A 15,284-nucleotide genomic window follows, 5' to 3' on the forward strand; every position below is an offset into this window, starting at 1 on the left:
GATCACTATAAAACTGGTCACTAAGCTTGGAAGAGAATGAAATAACCCAGAATGAGGATGGAATGACAAATAGACTAATAACAGAACCCTAAAGAACACTAATAGTTTAAGATTAGACAAAGAACCATTAAGTTAAGAAAAAAAAAAACTTTTGGAGGAAAATAAACATGAATTTTTAATCCATTAAAATTTCTGTCGTTGAAATAGTTGAATTTGAAAAATATTTAAATTTGCAATTTTGGTATTAGCATAGGCCAACCTAAACTATAGCATGTATTTCACAATTTGATTTCATGTACTATCATATTCTATATTCTTCTAATATTCAATTTCTTCTCTATGGAACATTAGGTAACTTAGTAGATGCTATGGCTATGGATGCTGACATCATATGAGCTGTTCAAACTACTCTTCTATATTTAATAACATTTCCTTACCTCCCTGTTTACCAATTCACTTGAGCCTGTGATAGGAAAAACTGAAGTGGAGGAGAATGTCTTTCTTCTTTTTGTGTTATACTTGTTTCAGCATCAACAACTTGGAACCAGTTTGTTACAACATTTTATGATATCTCTATATTAATTTACCTACAACACTAACATAAGTAAGTATAATTTTGGAAGGAGCCAGGAGATAAATTGGAGAAACGAACACTTTTTCCATCATCAGAATCACCCCTTACCTCTCTTACAGTCATGCGTGCCTTACACTTTACTTAGTTAATTCCCAAGAGAATCTTCCTGAATATGATTTCCAGCAAAACAGCCTTCTACTCACTTACTCTGACCCTTAGTAGGGCTCACAGATTAGGCTCAAGCTAAGTCCCTGAGGTGGGACAATCAGAAGGCTGATCCAGAGGCTTTCTCAACCCTGTACCACACATGCCTGAAGAAAGGCATCACATTTATACAATCAGGCTGTGTTGCCTTTTCTGTTTAGGGGGGAACTTGTGAAAAACTTTGAAATGCTCCCAAAAGATGACTGTCTAACTCAACTTGCCAGTTTATCTCACCCTTTCCTATTTTACAGTCCTGGAAATTACAGAAAACTGAGAGTGATGCAAAGGACTCTTGTCCACTGAAATGGAAATAGTTCTGGTGGAATGCAATTGATTATTGCCCTATGCAGAGTGACCAATTGAACCAGATTTGCATCTATTTGTAAATTCTTTGCAATATTCTTGATGTTTATGTTTGTCCTTTGGATTTATTTTTGAACCAGTTGTAATATCTTACAGTTCCTTTTTTAATGAGTTAGTTAAAATCTATGTCCCGTCTTCAAAAAAAATTATCTTGTTATATATACACGTATGTTTATACATGCATATCACATCTGTAGAAAAATTCACAAGAAGTTGGTAGCTGTAATTAGCCCTGCAGAAGGAAAGGCAGGAAAGCTTGCTTTTCACTGCATGCCCTTTTGGATGTTTTGAATTTTGTGTTGTATGCCTGTGTTACCTAAACAAATACAAAATTTTAAAAAGTTTCTTTTTGAACTCTTGAAAGTCAGGACTTAGCGATCCCTTAACTACTAACTTCACATCTGAAATAACTGACTTTCTATAAAGGTTTTTGCCTCTAAATAAACTACTAATAGAGAGCAGCCTACACATCAACATCATACTTAGAGACTTACTTTTGTATTTTTTAAGGCAAACTAGTAAACTTTACTTTTCAAGGTAGCTCTAACCCTGTAGAAAGATTTTGGTCAGGTGGTGCTAATATTATGACTAATCTGTTGGGGAATCACACAGTCTTAGTGTAGAGGGAAGTGGCAGACCCATCAGCCTATTTTGCATTTATTCTGTGTGCACCTTGCCTCTTCACCAGCTGTGTCCTCTATAATCCCCTTGTCTAATTATAACGAGCAGCCCTCCCATTAAGCCAGTGATTCTCAGGCTCAGATGTGTATTAAAATCACCAGGAGTGCTTTTAAAAATCGAAATGCTTAGACCAATTAAATCACAATGTCTGAGGGTAAGACACAGACATTGGCATTTTTTAAAGCCATCAAGGTGATGCCAATGTTGAGAAACAGTGTCTTGTGCAAAGAATGGTACTGGCTTAGGAAAAAACTTAACATATAATACCTCAGAAGCAAAAGCACTCAGGATATCTGACTGGAAGATCTGCATAGGTGATAAAGATGGTCCAAACAGAAAAGAGAGGCACCCTTTACTGTGAATGAATATCCTTGTACAAAGAATCTGTTTTGACCCATGCCGCTTCTGGAATGGGGCAAACTAGATATGGGGGAGTGGTTTAAAAGCCCAAGCTGACTTAGTGACAGGTATTAGCTTTTTTTATACTTCTGAATTCAGATAAACTCTCAGTGAGTAAAAAATACCAAATTGGGACTCTGCACATCCCTGCCTTGTTCCTCTGCCATTTGGGGCACTGATCCAGCCTGCTGAGTGACATCCATCTAATACCACTGCCACCATATGGTTGTGCTACCGACAAAAGGTTATATTTATCACACACGGGACAACTGGGAAAACCACATACTGTACAAACATGACCTATTAAGCATCTGTTTTAATCAAAGATTCTAGCACTTCTTTGCTCTGACCCTTAAAAATATGCTTTATTAAGAGGTCTTTGATAGAGAGGTAGATTTGTAAAGGGAGAAGTAAAAATGCATCCTGTCATTAATTTTGAAATAGTGAGGCGAGGAGATAGCCTATTTCTTGGTATTTCCTCTCTACCCTGAAAGATATCTTCCAATGGGAAGTCCTGATTAATGGCCTGCTTATATTCCGAACTGTTTTATTGTTGCCTCAGCCTTTTTTAAAACCTGAAAATTGGTCTCATGAGCTCTACTGTGGTGTTTTGCCTTCATGTACTCATTGTATATCCCCTCCCTTTTGTATAGGAAGACAGAGATGTCAATGACCCCATGCCCAACCGAGGCGGCAATGGACTAGCTCCTGGGGAGGACAGATTCAAACCTGTGGTACCATGGCCTCATGTTGAAGGAGTAGAAGTGGACTTAGAGTCTATTAGAAGAAAAAACAAGGCCAAAAATGAACAAGAGCACCATGCTGGAGGAGATTCCCAGAAAGATATCATGCAGAGGCAGTATCTCACATTTAAGCCTCAGACATTCACCTACCGTGATCCTGTGCTTCGCCCAGGGATCCTCGGTAACTTTGAACCCAAAGAACCTGAGCCTCCTGGAGTGGTTGGTGGCCCTGGAGAGAAAGCCAAGCCATTGGTTTTGGGACCAGAGTTCAAACAAGCAATTCAAGCCAGCATTAAAGAGTTTGGATTTAACATGGTGGCAAGTGACATGATCTCACTGGACCGCAGCGTCAATGACTTACGCCAAGAAGAGTAAGCACACATCCTCTTCTTTCTAAAAATGGGGCAGCTGTTGTTTTCATAGGTTTTTAGGTTTAGTTAGATTGTTAGAATGGAGAAATTATTGATGCCTTTATTTCAAGGAAATAAGAGGATCTTTGAACAGCAAAATGGTCAGAAGGAGGCAGTCCCTCCATTTATGCTATTGTATTGAAGGCGGGCTGTATAAAATTCCGGGGCCCTCTACATCAGTGCTATTCAAAATATGGTCCCCAGACTGGCACTGGTCAATGAATTTTTTGTTACCAGTCCACAGTGAGAAAATGAGCTTGCACCAGGATGTAAGTCAACTACACTATTAAATATGTTGTTTAGTTTTAAGTGACAATTTTTTAATAGCAAAACTTCCTTGATTTGTTGATTTTCATTCTGGAGCAAGTGCCTTATCTTATTGTGGAACAATAGCAAACAGTAACAGTGTTCTGGGTGTCTCGCATAATTAACTAGATTTATGTTTCCTTTAATTTTTTTCCTCAGTACTGAAACTGGGAATTGAAACACTTTACTATATGCAAAAGTAACACTTAGATAGATAAAACTGTGACCTAAGATTTCCAATTCTTTTCATGTAGTATGATTTTTAAATGAAAGATTTTCAGCTCTTAACTTTTGATGGATAGTGATTATTGAATGAACTCAAAGCTTTTCTCTTTCAGTTTATTCAATAACTGGTTCTACTACTATAGGATCTACATAGCTTTCATTAATGTAGTTGGAAATTTAATTCACTGCTACTAGAAAACACTCAAAATGTATTCCTGATGATGTATTGTTAGCATAATCTTCATTTTTAAAAGGTTAATACAGCAGGTGCTCACACTCCCATACCTGTTCACATACACGTATGCATGTACACACACACACTCACACCTATTCACCAGCATTCTTTATGACCGCTAAGTAAAATCCTGTGTCCAATGTAATGCCATTCAATAGACTTTGAGCATTCCTGTACATTTACTGGTAAAAGTGAGAAGAGATCAGTGAATGTGCAAAGAAAGTAGGAGTGGAAGTGCAGCAGTGCGATGGTGAGTGATACAACCTCTTATACAGAGAAGAGTCAGAGCATCTCCCGGGGCTGTGAAGGAAGAATCTTAGAGTAATTTATTCCCAGTAGAGACTTGCCTAGTCATGGATAGCACTGCCAGATTTAGCAAATAAAAATACAAGATGCCCAATTAAATTTGAATTTCAGATAAATGGTGAAAAAATTTAGTATATGTTCCAAATATTGCATGGGACATATTTAAAAATTTTTTTTTTAATTTCAGGGAAATCCAATTTTAACTCGGTGTTCTGTGTTTTATCTGGCAGTCTTAGTCAGGAGATAAAGATGGTTGTTAAAGAGTTAGAGCTGCCATGTGGGGACCCTTTAGGATCCCTAACAGGATCTTGAGTCCCTCGTCTAGAGTGTGTCTCAGTTATCTTCAGTATAGCACTCAGTCAGATCCCTCATCTCTGTTACAGAGGTGCTTTGAGAAATGACTGGTGGCATTTCATCACTGTAATGAGGGAGAAGGGAAGGGAGTCTAACATTTATTGACTTTCTGCTGCAGGCTGGGACTTAGTATAAGTTATTGAATTCTCACAACCAAACTGTGAGAGAGCTCTTACCTGTGTGTGTGAAGTCTGAGGCTCAGACAGAGTTGTGACTTCTTTGCATTTACCCAGAAGAATGGCAAAACTATGAGTCACCCCTAGGTGATTTGGTGCGAAAGCCCCTTCGTTTCCATCGCTGCACACCTGAGGTATATATATCTCTCTCTGAGTAGCGTACCTCAGTGCAGATGTTACAATCAGAGGGTGAGCTTAACAGTGTGGAAACAAGAGATTTTAGCACATAAACTGTTTATTTAAAAATATGTCACTTAAAACACCAATATAAATATAGCTAACTTTTCAATATAAGAAATAAGAAAATTAAATGATGTACAAGGCTTAAAGCACGGCACAGGATTTAGAGACATCCTCTGTGCCTCCCTCCCCTTCACCCCTCACATCCAGTCCACTAGCAAGGCCCCTTGGTTCTGCCACCAAGATGTAGCCCAGATCAGTTTTGAGGTCCGCTTCTTTCCTCTCCTCTGCCTCCACCTGAGGCCATGCAACCATCATCTCTCCTGGAATCCTGCAGAAGTCTCCTTACTGGTCTTTCCATTTCTACTCTTGCCTCTTACTGTCTATTATTCAGACAGAAATCAGTGTGGTCTTTTAGAAACCCAAATCTAAAACCATTCTGTGCCTTCCCGTTGCACTTAAAACCCAAACTCCTAATGTGCAGCATCCCCCACGCTGTGGCCCTTACCCACCTTGCAGACCTCTTCTTGCTACTATACTTCTTGCCCACATAGTCCAGCTGTGCTGGCCTGTCTCAGGTCTTCTGCATATGTTCTTCCCTCCTCCATGAATGCTTGTTCCTTTCTTCCCATGACGGGCTGGCTCCTTGCCATCCTTTAGGCCTCACTTGCACTTCTCTAAGCATGCTGTCTAATTTGCTAAGGCCCCATTTTATTCTCTATTACTTCTCTTTAGCCATTTTGTTCATGGTATTTTATCAAATTTTATGATTAGATATTGGTTTATTAAGTTGTTTATTGGCTGTCTTTCTCATTAGATAAGTTCCTAAGAGCAAGAACTATGCCTATTTGTAAGCCTAGTAACTGACAAGTAAGAACTCAGTAGTAGTACCTAGTTGGTAAATATCTGTCGAGAATGAATGAATGTGTGAATGAAATCAGCCAGGGTTCAAACCTTGATGCCATCACTAGATGTGAGATCTTTGACCAGTTACTTGTCCTCTCTAACCCTCAGTTACCTAAACCTTAAGACGGATCTAACCATACCAATCTCTCAGGATTAGCATTAGAATTAAATGACATAATTGACTACAAAAAGTCTTTTATTAGCCTGTTGGTTAGAAACCTGAGTATTATTAGCTGTTTTTACTGCTATGGTATTTTCTTCATTACCTTGTCAACATTCGAATGTTTTCAGTTACTGTTTAGCTTTGATAGGCTCTGTTGCTTTTTGGAAAAGATAAATGTCACACATTGCCTTATCTACATCCTCTTGCTTCTACTAGTACCTTCCATGATGCTAAAGCCTTCATCTCCTTTGAAAATTTCAGACACACTGATTTCCATGGGAACCTCGCATCTCTGAGTCCTCCTTGCACCCCGCAGTTTTGTTCCTGTCTCCTTTCTTTCCTTCTTCCATGCCTTGCATAGCCAGTTGCGTCCCATGTTCTTTCCTCTGGCACAACTGGAGCAGTGCCTAGAAATAGGACATTGCATGTTTTTGTGTATTATTTCTGTAAATATTGTGTCTCCAATAAAATTAAAAGGCCCAAATCTATTTTAGTAAATGCTCCTAAGCCTCTCTTTGAAATCCTATACTAGTGATAAAAGTCATTTTTTAATATTTCAAAATGCCCAAATATAATAAATCCCAGAAACTTTTTTAAACTGAATCCAAATTATTTTTTAAACTGGATTCTTTCTCCCACTTAAAAAAAATGAGATAGACTTCATTCCTTTTTGAACACTTAAAATTCAATGTAGAGTATAACATAATTTTCTAAGTAAAATTATTTATACTTTAGAATGTGGACAATCTTTGGAATTTTTCTCTAAAATAAAAACCAACCATGAATAAAAATCACCTAAGTGTTGCATATTACCTAATATGCATATTAGCACTTGTCTGCTTTTCCTGGCAACATATTGAAAACATATCGCACATCCATATTGTGCACATGAGGATGCACCCTTCCTCATCCCTCATGGTGAATGTGCTTGGAGCCCCTCAGAAGCTGGCTTGCTGTGGCTGGCTTTTTGCCACTTCAGAACACAGGCCCTAACAGCCTTGTTCTCCTGCCTCTGTCTGTCATAGAAATGAGGCACCTGCATAGCTTAGAGACCAGGCTTGGGCTGTTTGTCCAGCTGTGACATCTGACACTGTGGTTAGCTTGTTCGTTCTTGCGGCTGTTCTGTAGTCTTTGTAGATGAATGTTCTCTTCCCTAGAAGCAGGAGAGAACTGTCCAGCTGCTGGCATGACTCACACTTCTGTATGTGATAGCTTTGAATTACATTCACTGACTGAGTAATTTATTGGCTGTTGATTGCTTGTTAAAAGGGTGAGTAACAGTATTTTGAATGAACTGGAGGCCTGCTTCTTTTTTAAAGACTTGAGCCAAGAATGACTTCACCTGCCTTCACACTTTTTTCTATAAAATACAAATATGATTTTCTTCACAGTTCAACAGATATTGAGTATCTCTAATATGTAATGCACTGTCCCTGCCTTCAAGGGGCTCACCATCTACCATTAGGGAGAAAGGAAAGAATGCCATAATGTAAGGCAGAATGTAAGAACCATTAGAAAGGTATTTTAATAATGTGGTTCAGAGGAGTGAGAGGTCAAGTTACAGGGGAGTCAGAAAAGGATACTTTGCCAGGCATGGTGGCTCATGCCTGTAATCCCAGCACTTTCAGAGGCCGAGGTGGGCTGATCGCATGAGTCCAGGAGTTCGAGACCAGCCGGGCAACATGGTAAAACCCCATTTCTACCAAAAGTACAAAAAAATCAGCTGGGCGTGTTGGCGCATCCCTGTGGTCCCTTCTACTTGGGAGGCTGAGGTGAGAGGATCCCTTGAGCCTAGGAGGCAGAGCTTGCAGTGAGCCGAGATCACGCCACTGCACTCCAGCCTGAGTGATAGAGAGCCCATCTCAAAGAAAAGAAAAGGATAGTTGAGGGGGATACTAGGGAAGACCCTGAAGGATGAGTAGGGTGTCTTTAGGAAGAGGGCACTTGAACATGTAGTAGAAAACATGAGCACATAGTGCGGTTTACTTGGATCTGGAGGTATGTGGAGGGAAATACAGCTGGGAAGATAGTAGGGCATTGGAAGACTACATGCCATTCACAGAGTCTACATTGAATCTGGTATTTGGGAAGACCCACTGAAGGCTTATAAAGAGAACTTTGGGGATTTCAAACTAGTAGAGGTGTTAGAGTAGATCAGGGGGTGGAGACCTGTTAGAGGGTTAGTGGCATTCGAGTGGGAACTCCAGTGGAGGTTATAGAACCAGAAAAAGGAGATTCAATGTAAGAGAACAAAAGAGTTAGAAGCAGTAGGCCTTGGGAGGTGATGGAGTGGAAGGGGAAATCAAAGATAAATCCAAGGCTTTGAAGCTCAGTAACACGAAGAGGAGTGGTGCCATTAACAGAAAGAGGCTGGTTAGGATAGAACAATCCACTCTGTCCAAAGCTCGTTTACCTGAACCGGTCTGCTCCCTGGTTTAGATGAATTCATGCAGAGCCAGTCAGGATGAGGAGCCTGTTTATGAGAAGAAGTAGAAAGTTCTATTTGTGGATAGATTAGATTTTCTTCTGATAAAGTTTGGGATTTTATTTCCTTTTACTGTGAACTGCTGACGAAACACTTGGAAATATTCTTACCCTTTTTTTCTGCCCAACAAAGCAGACAATCAGAGGTATTTTGATTCATACAAATGAATTAAATATTTTGACTTATTGAATGAATTCATTTGCTTCTCATATTTAACCTTTTCTCCCACCTACACACCTTTTGCATTTCTGTTTTGTAGAAAGCTATCTTAGTTGCAATTACAAAGTGAGATGATAGATGTAAAAGTGCTTTGAAAATTCTAAGAGCTATGCACATGTTAGTAAGATTGTTAATATCTTTCTTAAGCTTGCCTATGGGAAATATTTTTTAAAAAGATATTTTACATTTACACTCATGCCTTATATGCCAGATAATTCTCCTCTTACCTGAGTCCAAAATAAATATTGATTCTTATACTGTAATTTTATCTAAGGTGAATTGTGTTTGTGAGGTTTTCTTATTCTCTATCCATGTTAAAGGTTCTCTTTGATATCTACCAAGCTATTTAGAATGTATTGCTATAATTTATAAAGTAGTTGCTATTTTTAAAACATTGATTTAGTTGGAATGCTATAGCTTTCCTTTTAATTTGGTTTTATGTATCTTGATCCATAGATTTCAGCTAGAGCTAAAACCTTAAACTACTCATAAAACATTAAGACAAATATTTAGAATATATAGAAATCATACATACACATACATATATGAATCATGTATATGCAGAAGTATTTGTACTTTGCCCTAGTTTCTGTTTTTGGAATATGTAGTAGTTCTATATGACCATCCAAACTAATTGATGACAATTTTTCACACACAATCCCTTTTTTACATAGATTGCCCAAAACATGTTTTATTTTTCAGACTACAGTTTGGCAACTTTAGGTCTGATGTTCAGAAAACACATTTGAAAATGGTTTCAGATGACCCAAGATGGACATGTTGCTTACTGACCTGAAAATTTTTACTCTTGGAAACTAGACTACTTTGTGAATTCAGGGGTTTTCCAGATTTACTTTAAAATAAGTCCTTGTGTTCTGATGTCTACTTTTCTTCTTCACATACATATAAACACAAAAACATATACACATTGCATGTTAGAATTTTCTCAAGTTGATTTTTGTTTAAGGTTCTGGCTAACGACACATGTATTTAGACAAACTGAAATTATTTTAAAAAACAGGAGTTAAACTTACGTTACCCCCATTTCTACAGCAGTTTAGGGAGGTACCATATTTATTTCAGTGAGGCTACAAAAACTGGAAATTGAGGTAACTTGTTTCTCTAAACCTCCATTAGCAGAGTAGCAGCAATCTTGAATCCCTCTCTCCCTGAAGTGCCTTCTTACCCTTGATAGGTTCTAGATGGCTCCCTTCCCTTGGTGGAAACGTCCTTCTGCTGCCCAGACCTCATTTGGTTAATGAGAGCCTTCCCACTCTCTGGTTATTGTCCAAGTTGCTCTATTGACAGAGGATTTATCTTCATTTCCCCTCCCTTCATCCCTGTAGCTCTGCCACCAATGTTACAATTCACAAAGTATGCCTGATAAAAAGTTATAAACTCACATTGCGTTTGTTGTATTTTCACAGCCCTCTACCCCCAACTACGAATTTAGAAAAAGTTTCCTGGAAACTAGTTTGAAAAATATTTACGGTGGCACTACTAGATATCCCATAACATCCCACCCCAGTGACAGACAATTTCAGGAAAACTTTGACTCTTTTTTTCTCTCAGAATAAGTCTTTTGCCCATGGGAAACAATAACACAGAGATTAAGGGATGTTTTTTTTACCCTTTCCTCCTAGAGCATCTCAATGTTTGAGCTAACAGTCTTTTCAAAGTATTTAGTCATTGTTCTCTGCCAAAAGGTTATCAGTTCCTTCTGAAAGACAGCCTGTGCCAATAGACCCAGACATGCTAGAGTGCAGTGTGGATGGCGGAACACATGCCCCTTTCCCTCAGTGGGTCAGCATGGTCACCTTTGGTAATTTAGCTCAGACTATTCCAGAACCATTAGATACAGGCTGTCTACTACAATATATGTTCCTTTGATGCATATTGGCTCCTGTGTGTTTGGTAAATAGGGAAATTATATCAATTCAGTGTGTAAGTTTTTATGGTTCATAGATTTCCTCTTGCATATTAATGTTTGGAAGTGATCAGGAATAAGGTTTCTCACAGCTAAAGAGACAGCCATAAAAAATTATTTATGAAGACCTTAAGGGGAAAAAATTGTCTTCTGCGGAAGTGTTTTTCTTTAGTGAAAGAAAAGGGGAGTTTACTGGCTTTAAGACCCACTCACTGTACTTGCCGCTATATTTAGCTGTCTGAAGAAGCTGCACATGCATCCAAAGAAACTGAGAGGGACATTGATTGATGAAGAAGGCCATCCTTGGATCATACTTTTAATTTTGGTGAAATTGCTCTGTATTAGAAATGAATGTCTCCAAAGACCTACAAAAAATAAAACACAAGCCTATGGGTTTTAAGTTTGCAAAGGATGGACTGTGATACGAAATGCAAAAATTAGTTGCAATTTTAACTGTGCTGATTGGTTTTGGTTTCTTTAGGGCTCTGGTCCCAAAGTTCCTTAAGTTTTGTGTGGTCTGGTCATTATCCCTATTTTTTTTTTTTTTAAGTCCTATTGCCCTCCCTCCCTCCCTTCCTTCCTTCCCCTATTTTTTTCTGAAGTCTTTCTTTCTTTCTTTCTTTCTTTCTTTCTTTCTTTCTTTCTTTCTTTCTTCTTTCTTCTTTCTTTCTTTCTTTCTTTCTTATACTCTTGCAAAACAGAGATTTCTAGGACTACATATACGAGGGAGAAATGCCTATAATTGCACCTAAAAAGCAGGCATAGTCAGACTGCTGGGCTTAGGGCTATGCTATGACTGCTTTGCATAATATAGCCATAATATAAAAGGAAGAATGGGAGATATTTTCTATATTTTAGGTTAATAATTTACATGACACTGTCTAGCTGGTAAACCAAGCATAAACCAACATTTATATAGAAGGAATATCTCCTACCTCTCCATTTATTGTAGAAGTAGAGCATCTATTCTGAAATATAGACCACTCTCAATAGACAGCAAGGATTACATATGGCCACAATGGGGAGAAACTTGGCTCAGTTTAGAACCAGGACTCACTTTTGCCACAGTCGGCTATAAAACTCCAGATGACTTCACTCTTTTTACATTTACACATGTAGATGTTTACCTCTGGAATATCTGGTAAAAGGACCTGTGTTGGAGAGAAGGCACTCTTTAAAAGTAGTTGAACCAGGTTCGAGGTAGTTAAGGGAGGCTTCCTTCCTCTCATTCTGAGTTTAAAATTGACTTCAACTCCTTAATCTATAGGAATCATTTGTGACAGTTTCCCCATGGTTAAGACAAGTCATTGGAGAGAGCTGTAAAGCAGGATCGTAAGCACCAATTTTTTTTTCTTCAGAAAGGATTGTAGAAGTAGTAATATGAATAATGGTTGAATAATTGTTATATAACTTCTTGAATGCACTTATAAATAAGTTAATTATCTTTGCTCATTTTAAGCTGAATATGTAAAAGGTACACTTGGTGTATCATAGATAGATTTAGTCTTTCATCATTTTTGCAAGATACAAGTTGAAAGTGCTAAGAAGGAAAAAGGGCTTAGCACCAAAGCCAAGCTAATTACATGAGTTAAAATTATATAAATAATATAGTTTAATTAACATTCAGTAAACTTTTAGTCTTTCACTGGGAAATGACCTGTAGCTTTGCTTCCCTCTTCACTGAATCCTAGGGGAGATTCCACTCTTCAAAATGTAGCTATTGTATAGGAGGTAAGTCACATTTTTAATAGCCTGGTGACTTATTTTAGAATGAGCCCTGCCATTTTAATCAAATGGAAAATATCTGCGCATTCTCCAGAATAGAAAGGCTCAGTGAGCAAACTAAAACATGGTAAGGGCTCTAGAGAAAGATTTGAGAATCTAAACTCCACATTCTTAAGACCCTGGAGATTCACAACTGTCACTTTAAAGGAAAGCATTGTAGTCTTCAGTAAAAGGATGTACTTCATCTTTTGTGAGGTAGGAGCTCCCTCCAGAGTCCACACGTGGTAAGCTGCAGGCCTGCTGGAGTGGGTCCCCATCCAAGGAAGATATTTAAGGCTGATTTCTTCTCCCGTTGAGATTGAGTTGGGGAAGGGGCGTTAAAGGAGGACAGAGAAACTCTCTTGAAAGCTTCTTTTGAAGTCTGTGTAAACACAACTGCTTAAGAAAGCAGCTTTGGGTATTCTTATTTAAATCAAATACAAAGATGAATCTATCTATCTTCTGGGCAGACAATAATGTAACCTAGACTAGAGTTTGGTTGGTTCTTGACCTCATATCTTCTGTCATTGTGGTACTAGTCTCTGGCTCCAGGGTCATGTGCCAGATGTTGAGGCTGATGAGCAGAAGGGCTGGAATTAACAGTGTGCTAAGGGTGTTCACCAGTAGACATAGAGTGGCCCAGAAAGGGTTCAGCCCTAGTGTACTTACTTACACTTGTTTATATGGTTTTCAGGAATACTTCTCGATCACTTCAAATGAGGTCTAAGCTGTGTCTTCCATTTCCACATAATTAACTCTGTTGCTGTGACTGCTGCTTTTCTTATCTCTCTGTTGCAGCAGCTGATGGAGACGGGGGGCCTCAGTCAGTGACAGTAAGGATCAACAGCGTCACTGTCCCTGTGTTACACCTATATGTCTAGCAGTATGCTGGGTTTTTAAATATACTATCTCATGTGTTTATAACCATACTGAGATAGTATATTTTCAATTTCACTATATTTTTGGATGATGAAAGTGAGGCTCAGAGAAGTAGAAAACTTGCAGATCACATAACTTGAAGATGGAGATCCTGGGACTCAAATTCTGGCATACACACCCATTGCCTTGTTAGGGATGCTAACAGCCAAGAGGTTGTGTTCCAGTTTGCTACAGGACATTAACTTTTTTTTACAGGGAAAGTTAGAAAAAGGTAAAAGGCAAAGGTTTAGTGTGTCATTATTGCAGAATTTTTTCCTGCCTCCTAAGACAGGGTTTCACAATCTCGGCACTTGACATTTGGGCTAGATAATTCTTTGTTGACAGTTCCTTGTCCTGTACGTTGTAGGATGTTTAGCAGCATCTGTGGCATCTACCCACTAGATGTCAGGAACACACACACCCGCTTCCACCTCCCTAGTTGTGACAACCAGTTCTCCAAATGTTGCCACATGCCCCCTGGGGGGCAAAATCACCCCTGATTAAAAATCCCTGCTGTAAGGGGTTAATCGAGGTAATGTTGTGGGAAGAGGGTGTGACTCAATGAAAATAATAGAGTTGGATTTATAGGATTAAGGGGAAGAATTGGAACAGATTGATGGAATGGGACAAATAGATAGGAAGACTTTGTCCTAAGTAAGATGAAGATAGTTGTTAGATTAGTGGAGGGTTACATGAAGGTTCACAGGCTCCATTGTGGCAGATCTGAATATTGTTGATGGTAGTATAGTAATCATTCATGGATGCATTTATAACTCTTTCTCTCTTCCTCCTCCTCCCGCTTTTTTTTTGCTGTTTTTTTCTTAATAACAAATACCGGGAGTGGAGTGGAGGGAGCCATCCTTTTTGCACTAAACAAGAAAAAAGATCCAATCCTGCTATTTCTCTAGTTCTACCTTTTGGCCAGTTGGTGGCCACTGAGGGCGTCTCAGAATTTGGTGTATATTTGTCCAAACTTTATTCTGAGTTATATTAAACTCATTCTCCTCTTGAATTATCCCCCTTATTTCTTATTTCCATTACTTGGTTTTGTTTTTTGTTTTGTTTTTGAGAGAGAGCATCTCCCTCTGTCGCCCAGGCTGGAATGCAGTGGCACGATCTCAGCTCACTGCAACCTCTGCCTCCTGGGTTCAAGTGATTTTACCACCTCATCCTCTCCAGTAGCTAGGATCTCAGGTGCCTGCCACCACGCCCAGCTAGTTTTTGTATTTTTAGCAGAGATGGGGTTTTGCCTTGTTGGCCAGGCTGGTCTCGAACTCTTGGCCTCAGGTGATCTGCCCACCTCAGCCTCCCAAAGTGCTGGGATTACAGGCATGAGTCACCATGCCCAGCCCATTTCTTGTATATTTAATTAGAAGAATTGCTAATACCTGTGGGGGAAAATTATTTGAAGTAACAAGAAAAATATCAATAATGCTTATTTTATTAACCTTCAAAGATAATTTTACAGTATACTTGTCAGGACTATTATAAGAAATTTTCTTATAAATATTGTAGTTACATACCATCGAATGCCAAAATGAATTATACAAAGGTAAAGTACGTAACAATACTATGAGTCCTTGCTCAGTGTCTTCAATAGGTTCAGGAAGAGGACGTACAATGAAGCTAATTTTACCATAGGCAAATTGATATTGTTGACTGAAGGAAAAAAATTTAAGCTTTTAAATAATTAAAGTTAGTTCTATTTGGAAGTCTTACTGAGGACTATAGACTGAGGCTTAGAAC

At 38.7% G+C, this 15,284-nt stretch overlaps 1 protein-coding gene across 2 annotated transcripts in view; it reads left to right on the forward strand.

Annotated features, from left to right (window-relative positions):
- Positions 1-15,284, forward strand: part of GALNT7 (polypeptide N-acetylgalactosaminyltransferase 7) — a 149,404-nt gene that overhangs the window by 74,771 nt on the left and 59,349 nt on the right. For both annotated transcript variants that reach the window (XM_054484103.2, XM_054484106.2), the window contains exon 2: positions 2,875-3,335. In XM_054484103.2, coding sequence (XP_054340078.1) covers positions 2,875-3,335 — 461 coding nt within the window. The remainder of the gene's footprint in view (positions 1-2,874; positions 3,336-15,284) is intronic.

This window comes from Pongo pygmaeus, chromosome 3, assembly GCF_028885625.2.
Source record: "Pongo pygmaeus isolate AG05252 chromosome 3, NHGRI_mPonPyg2-v2.0_pri, whole genome shotgun sequence".
Lineage (NCBI taxonomy): Eukaryota > Metazoa > Chordata > Mammalia > Primates > Hominidae > Pongo > Pongo pygmaeus.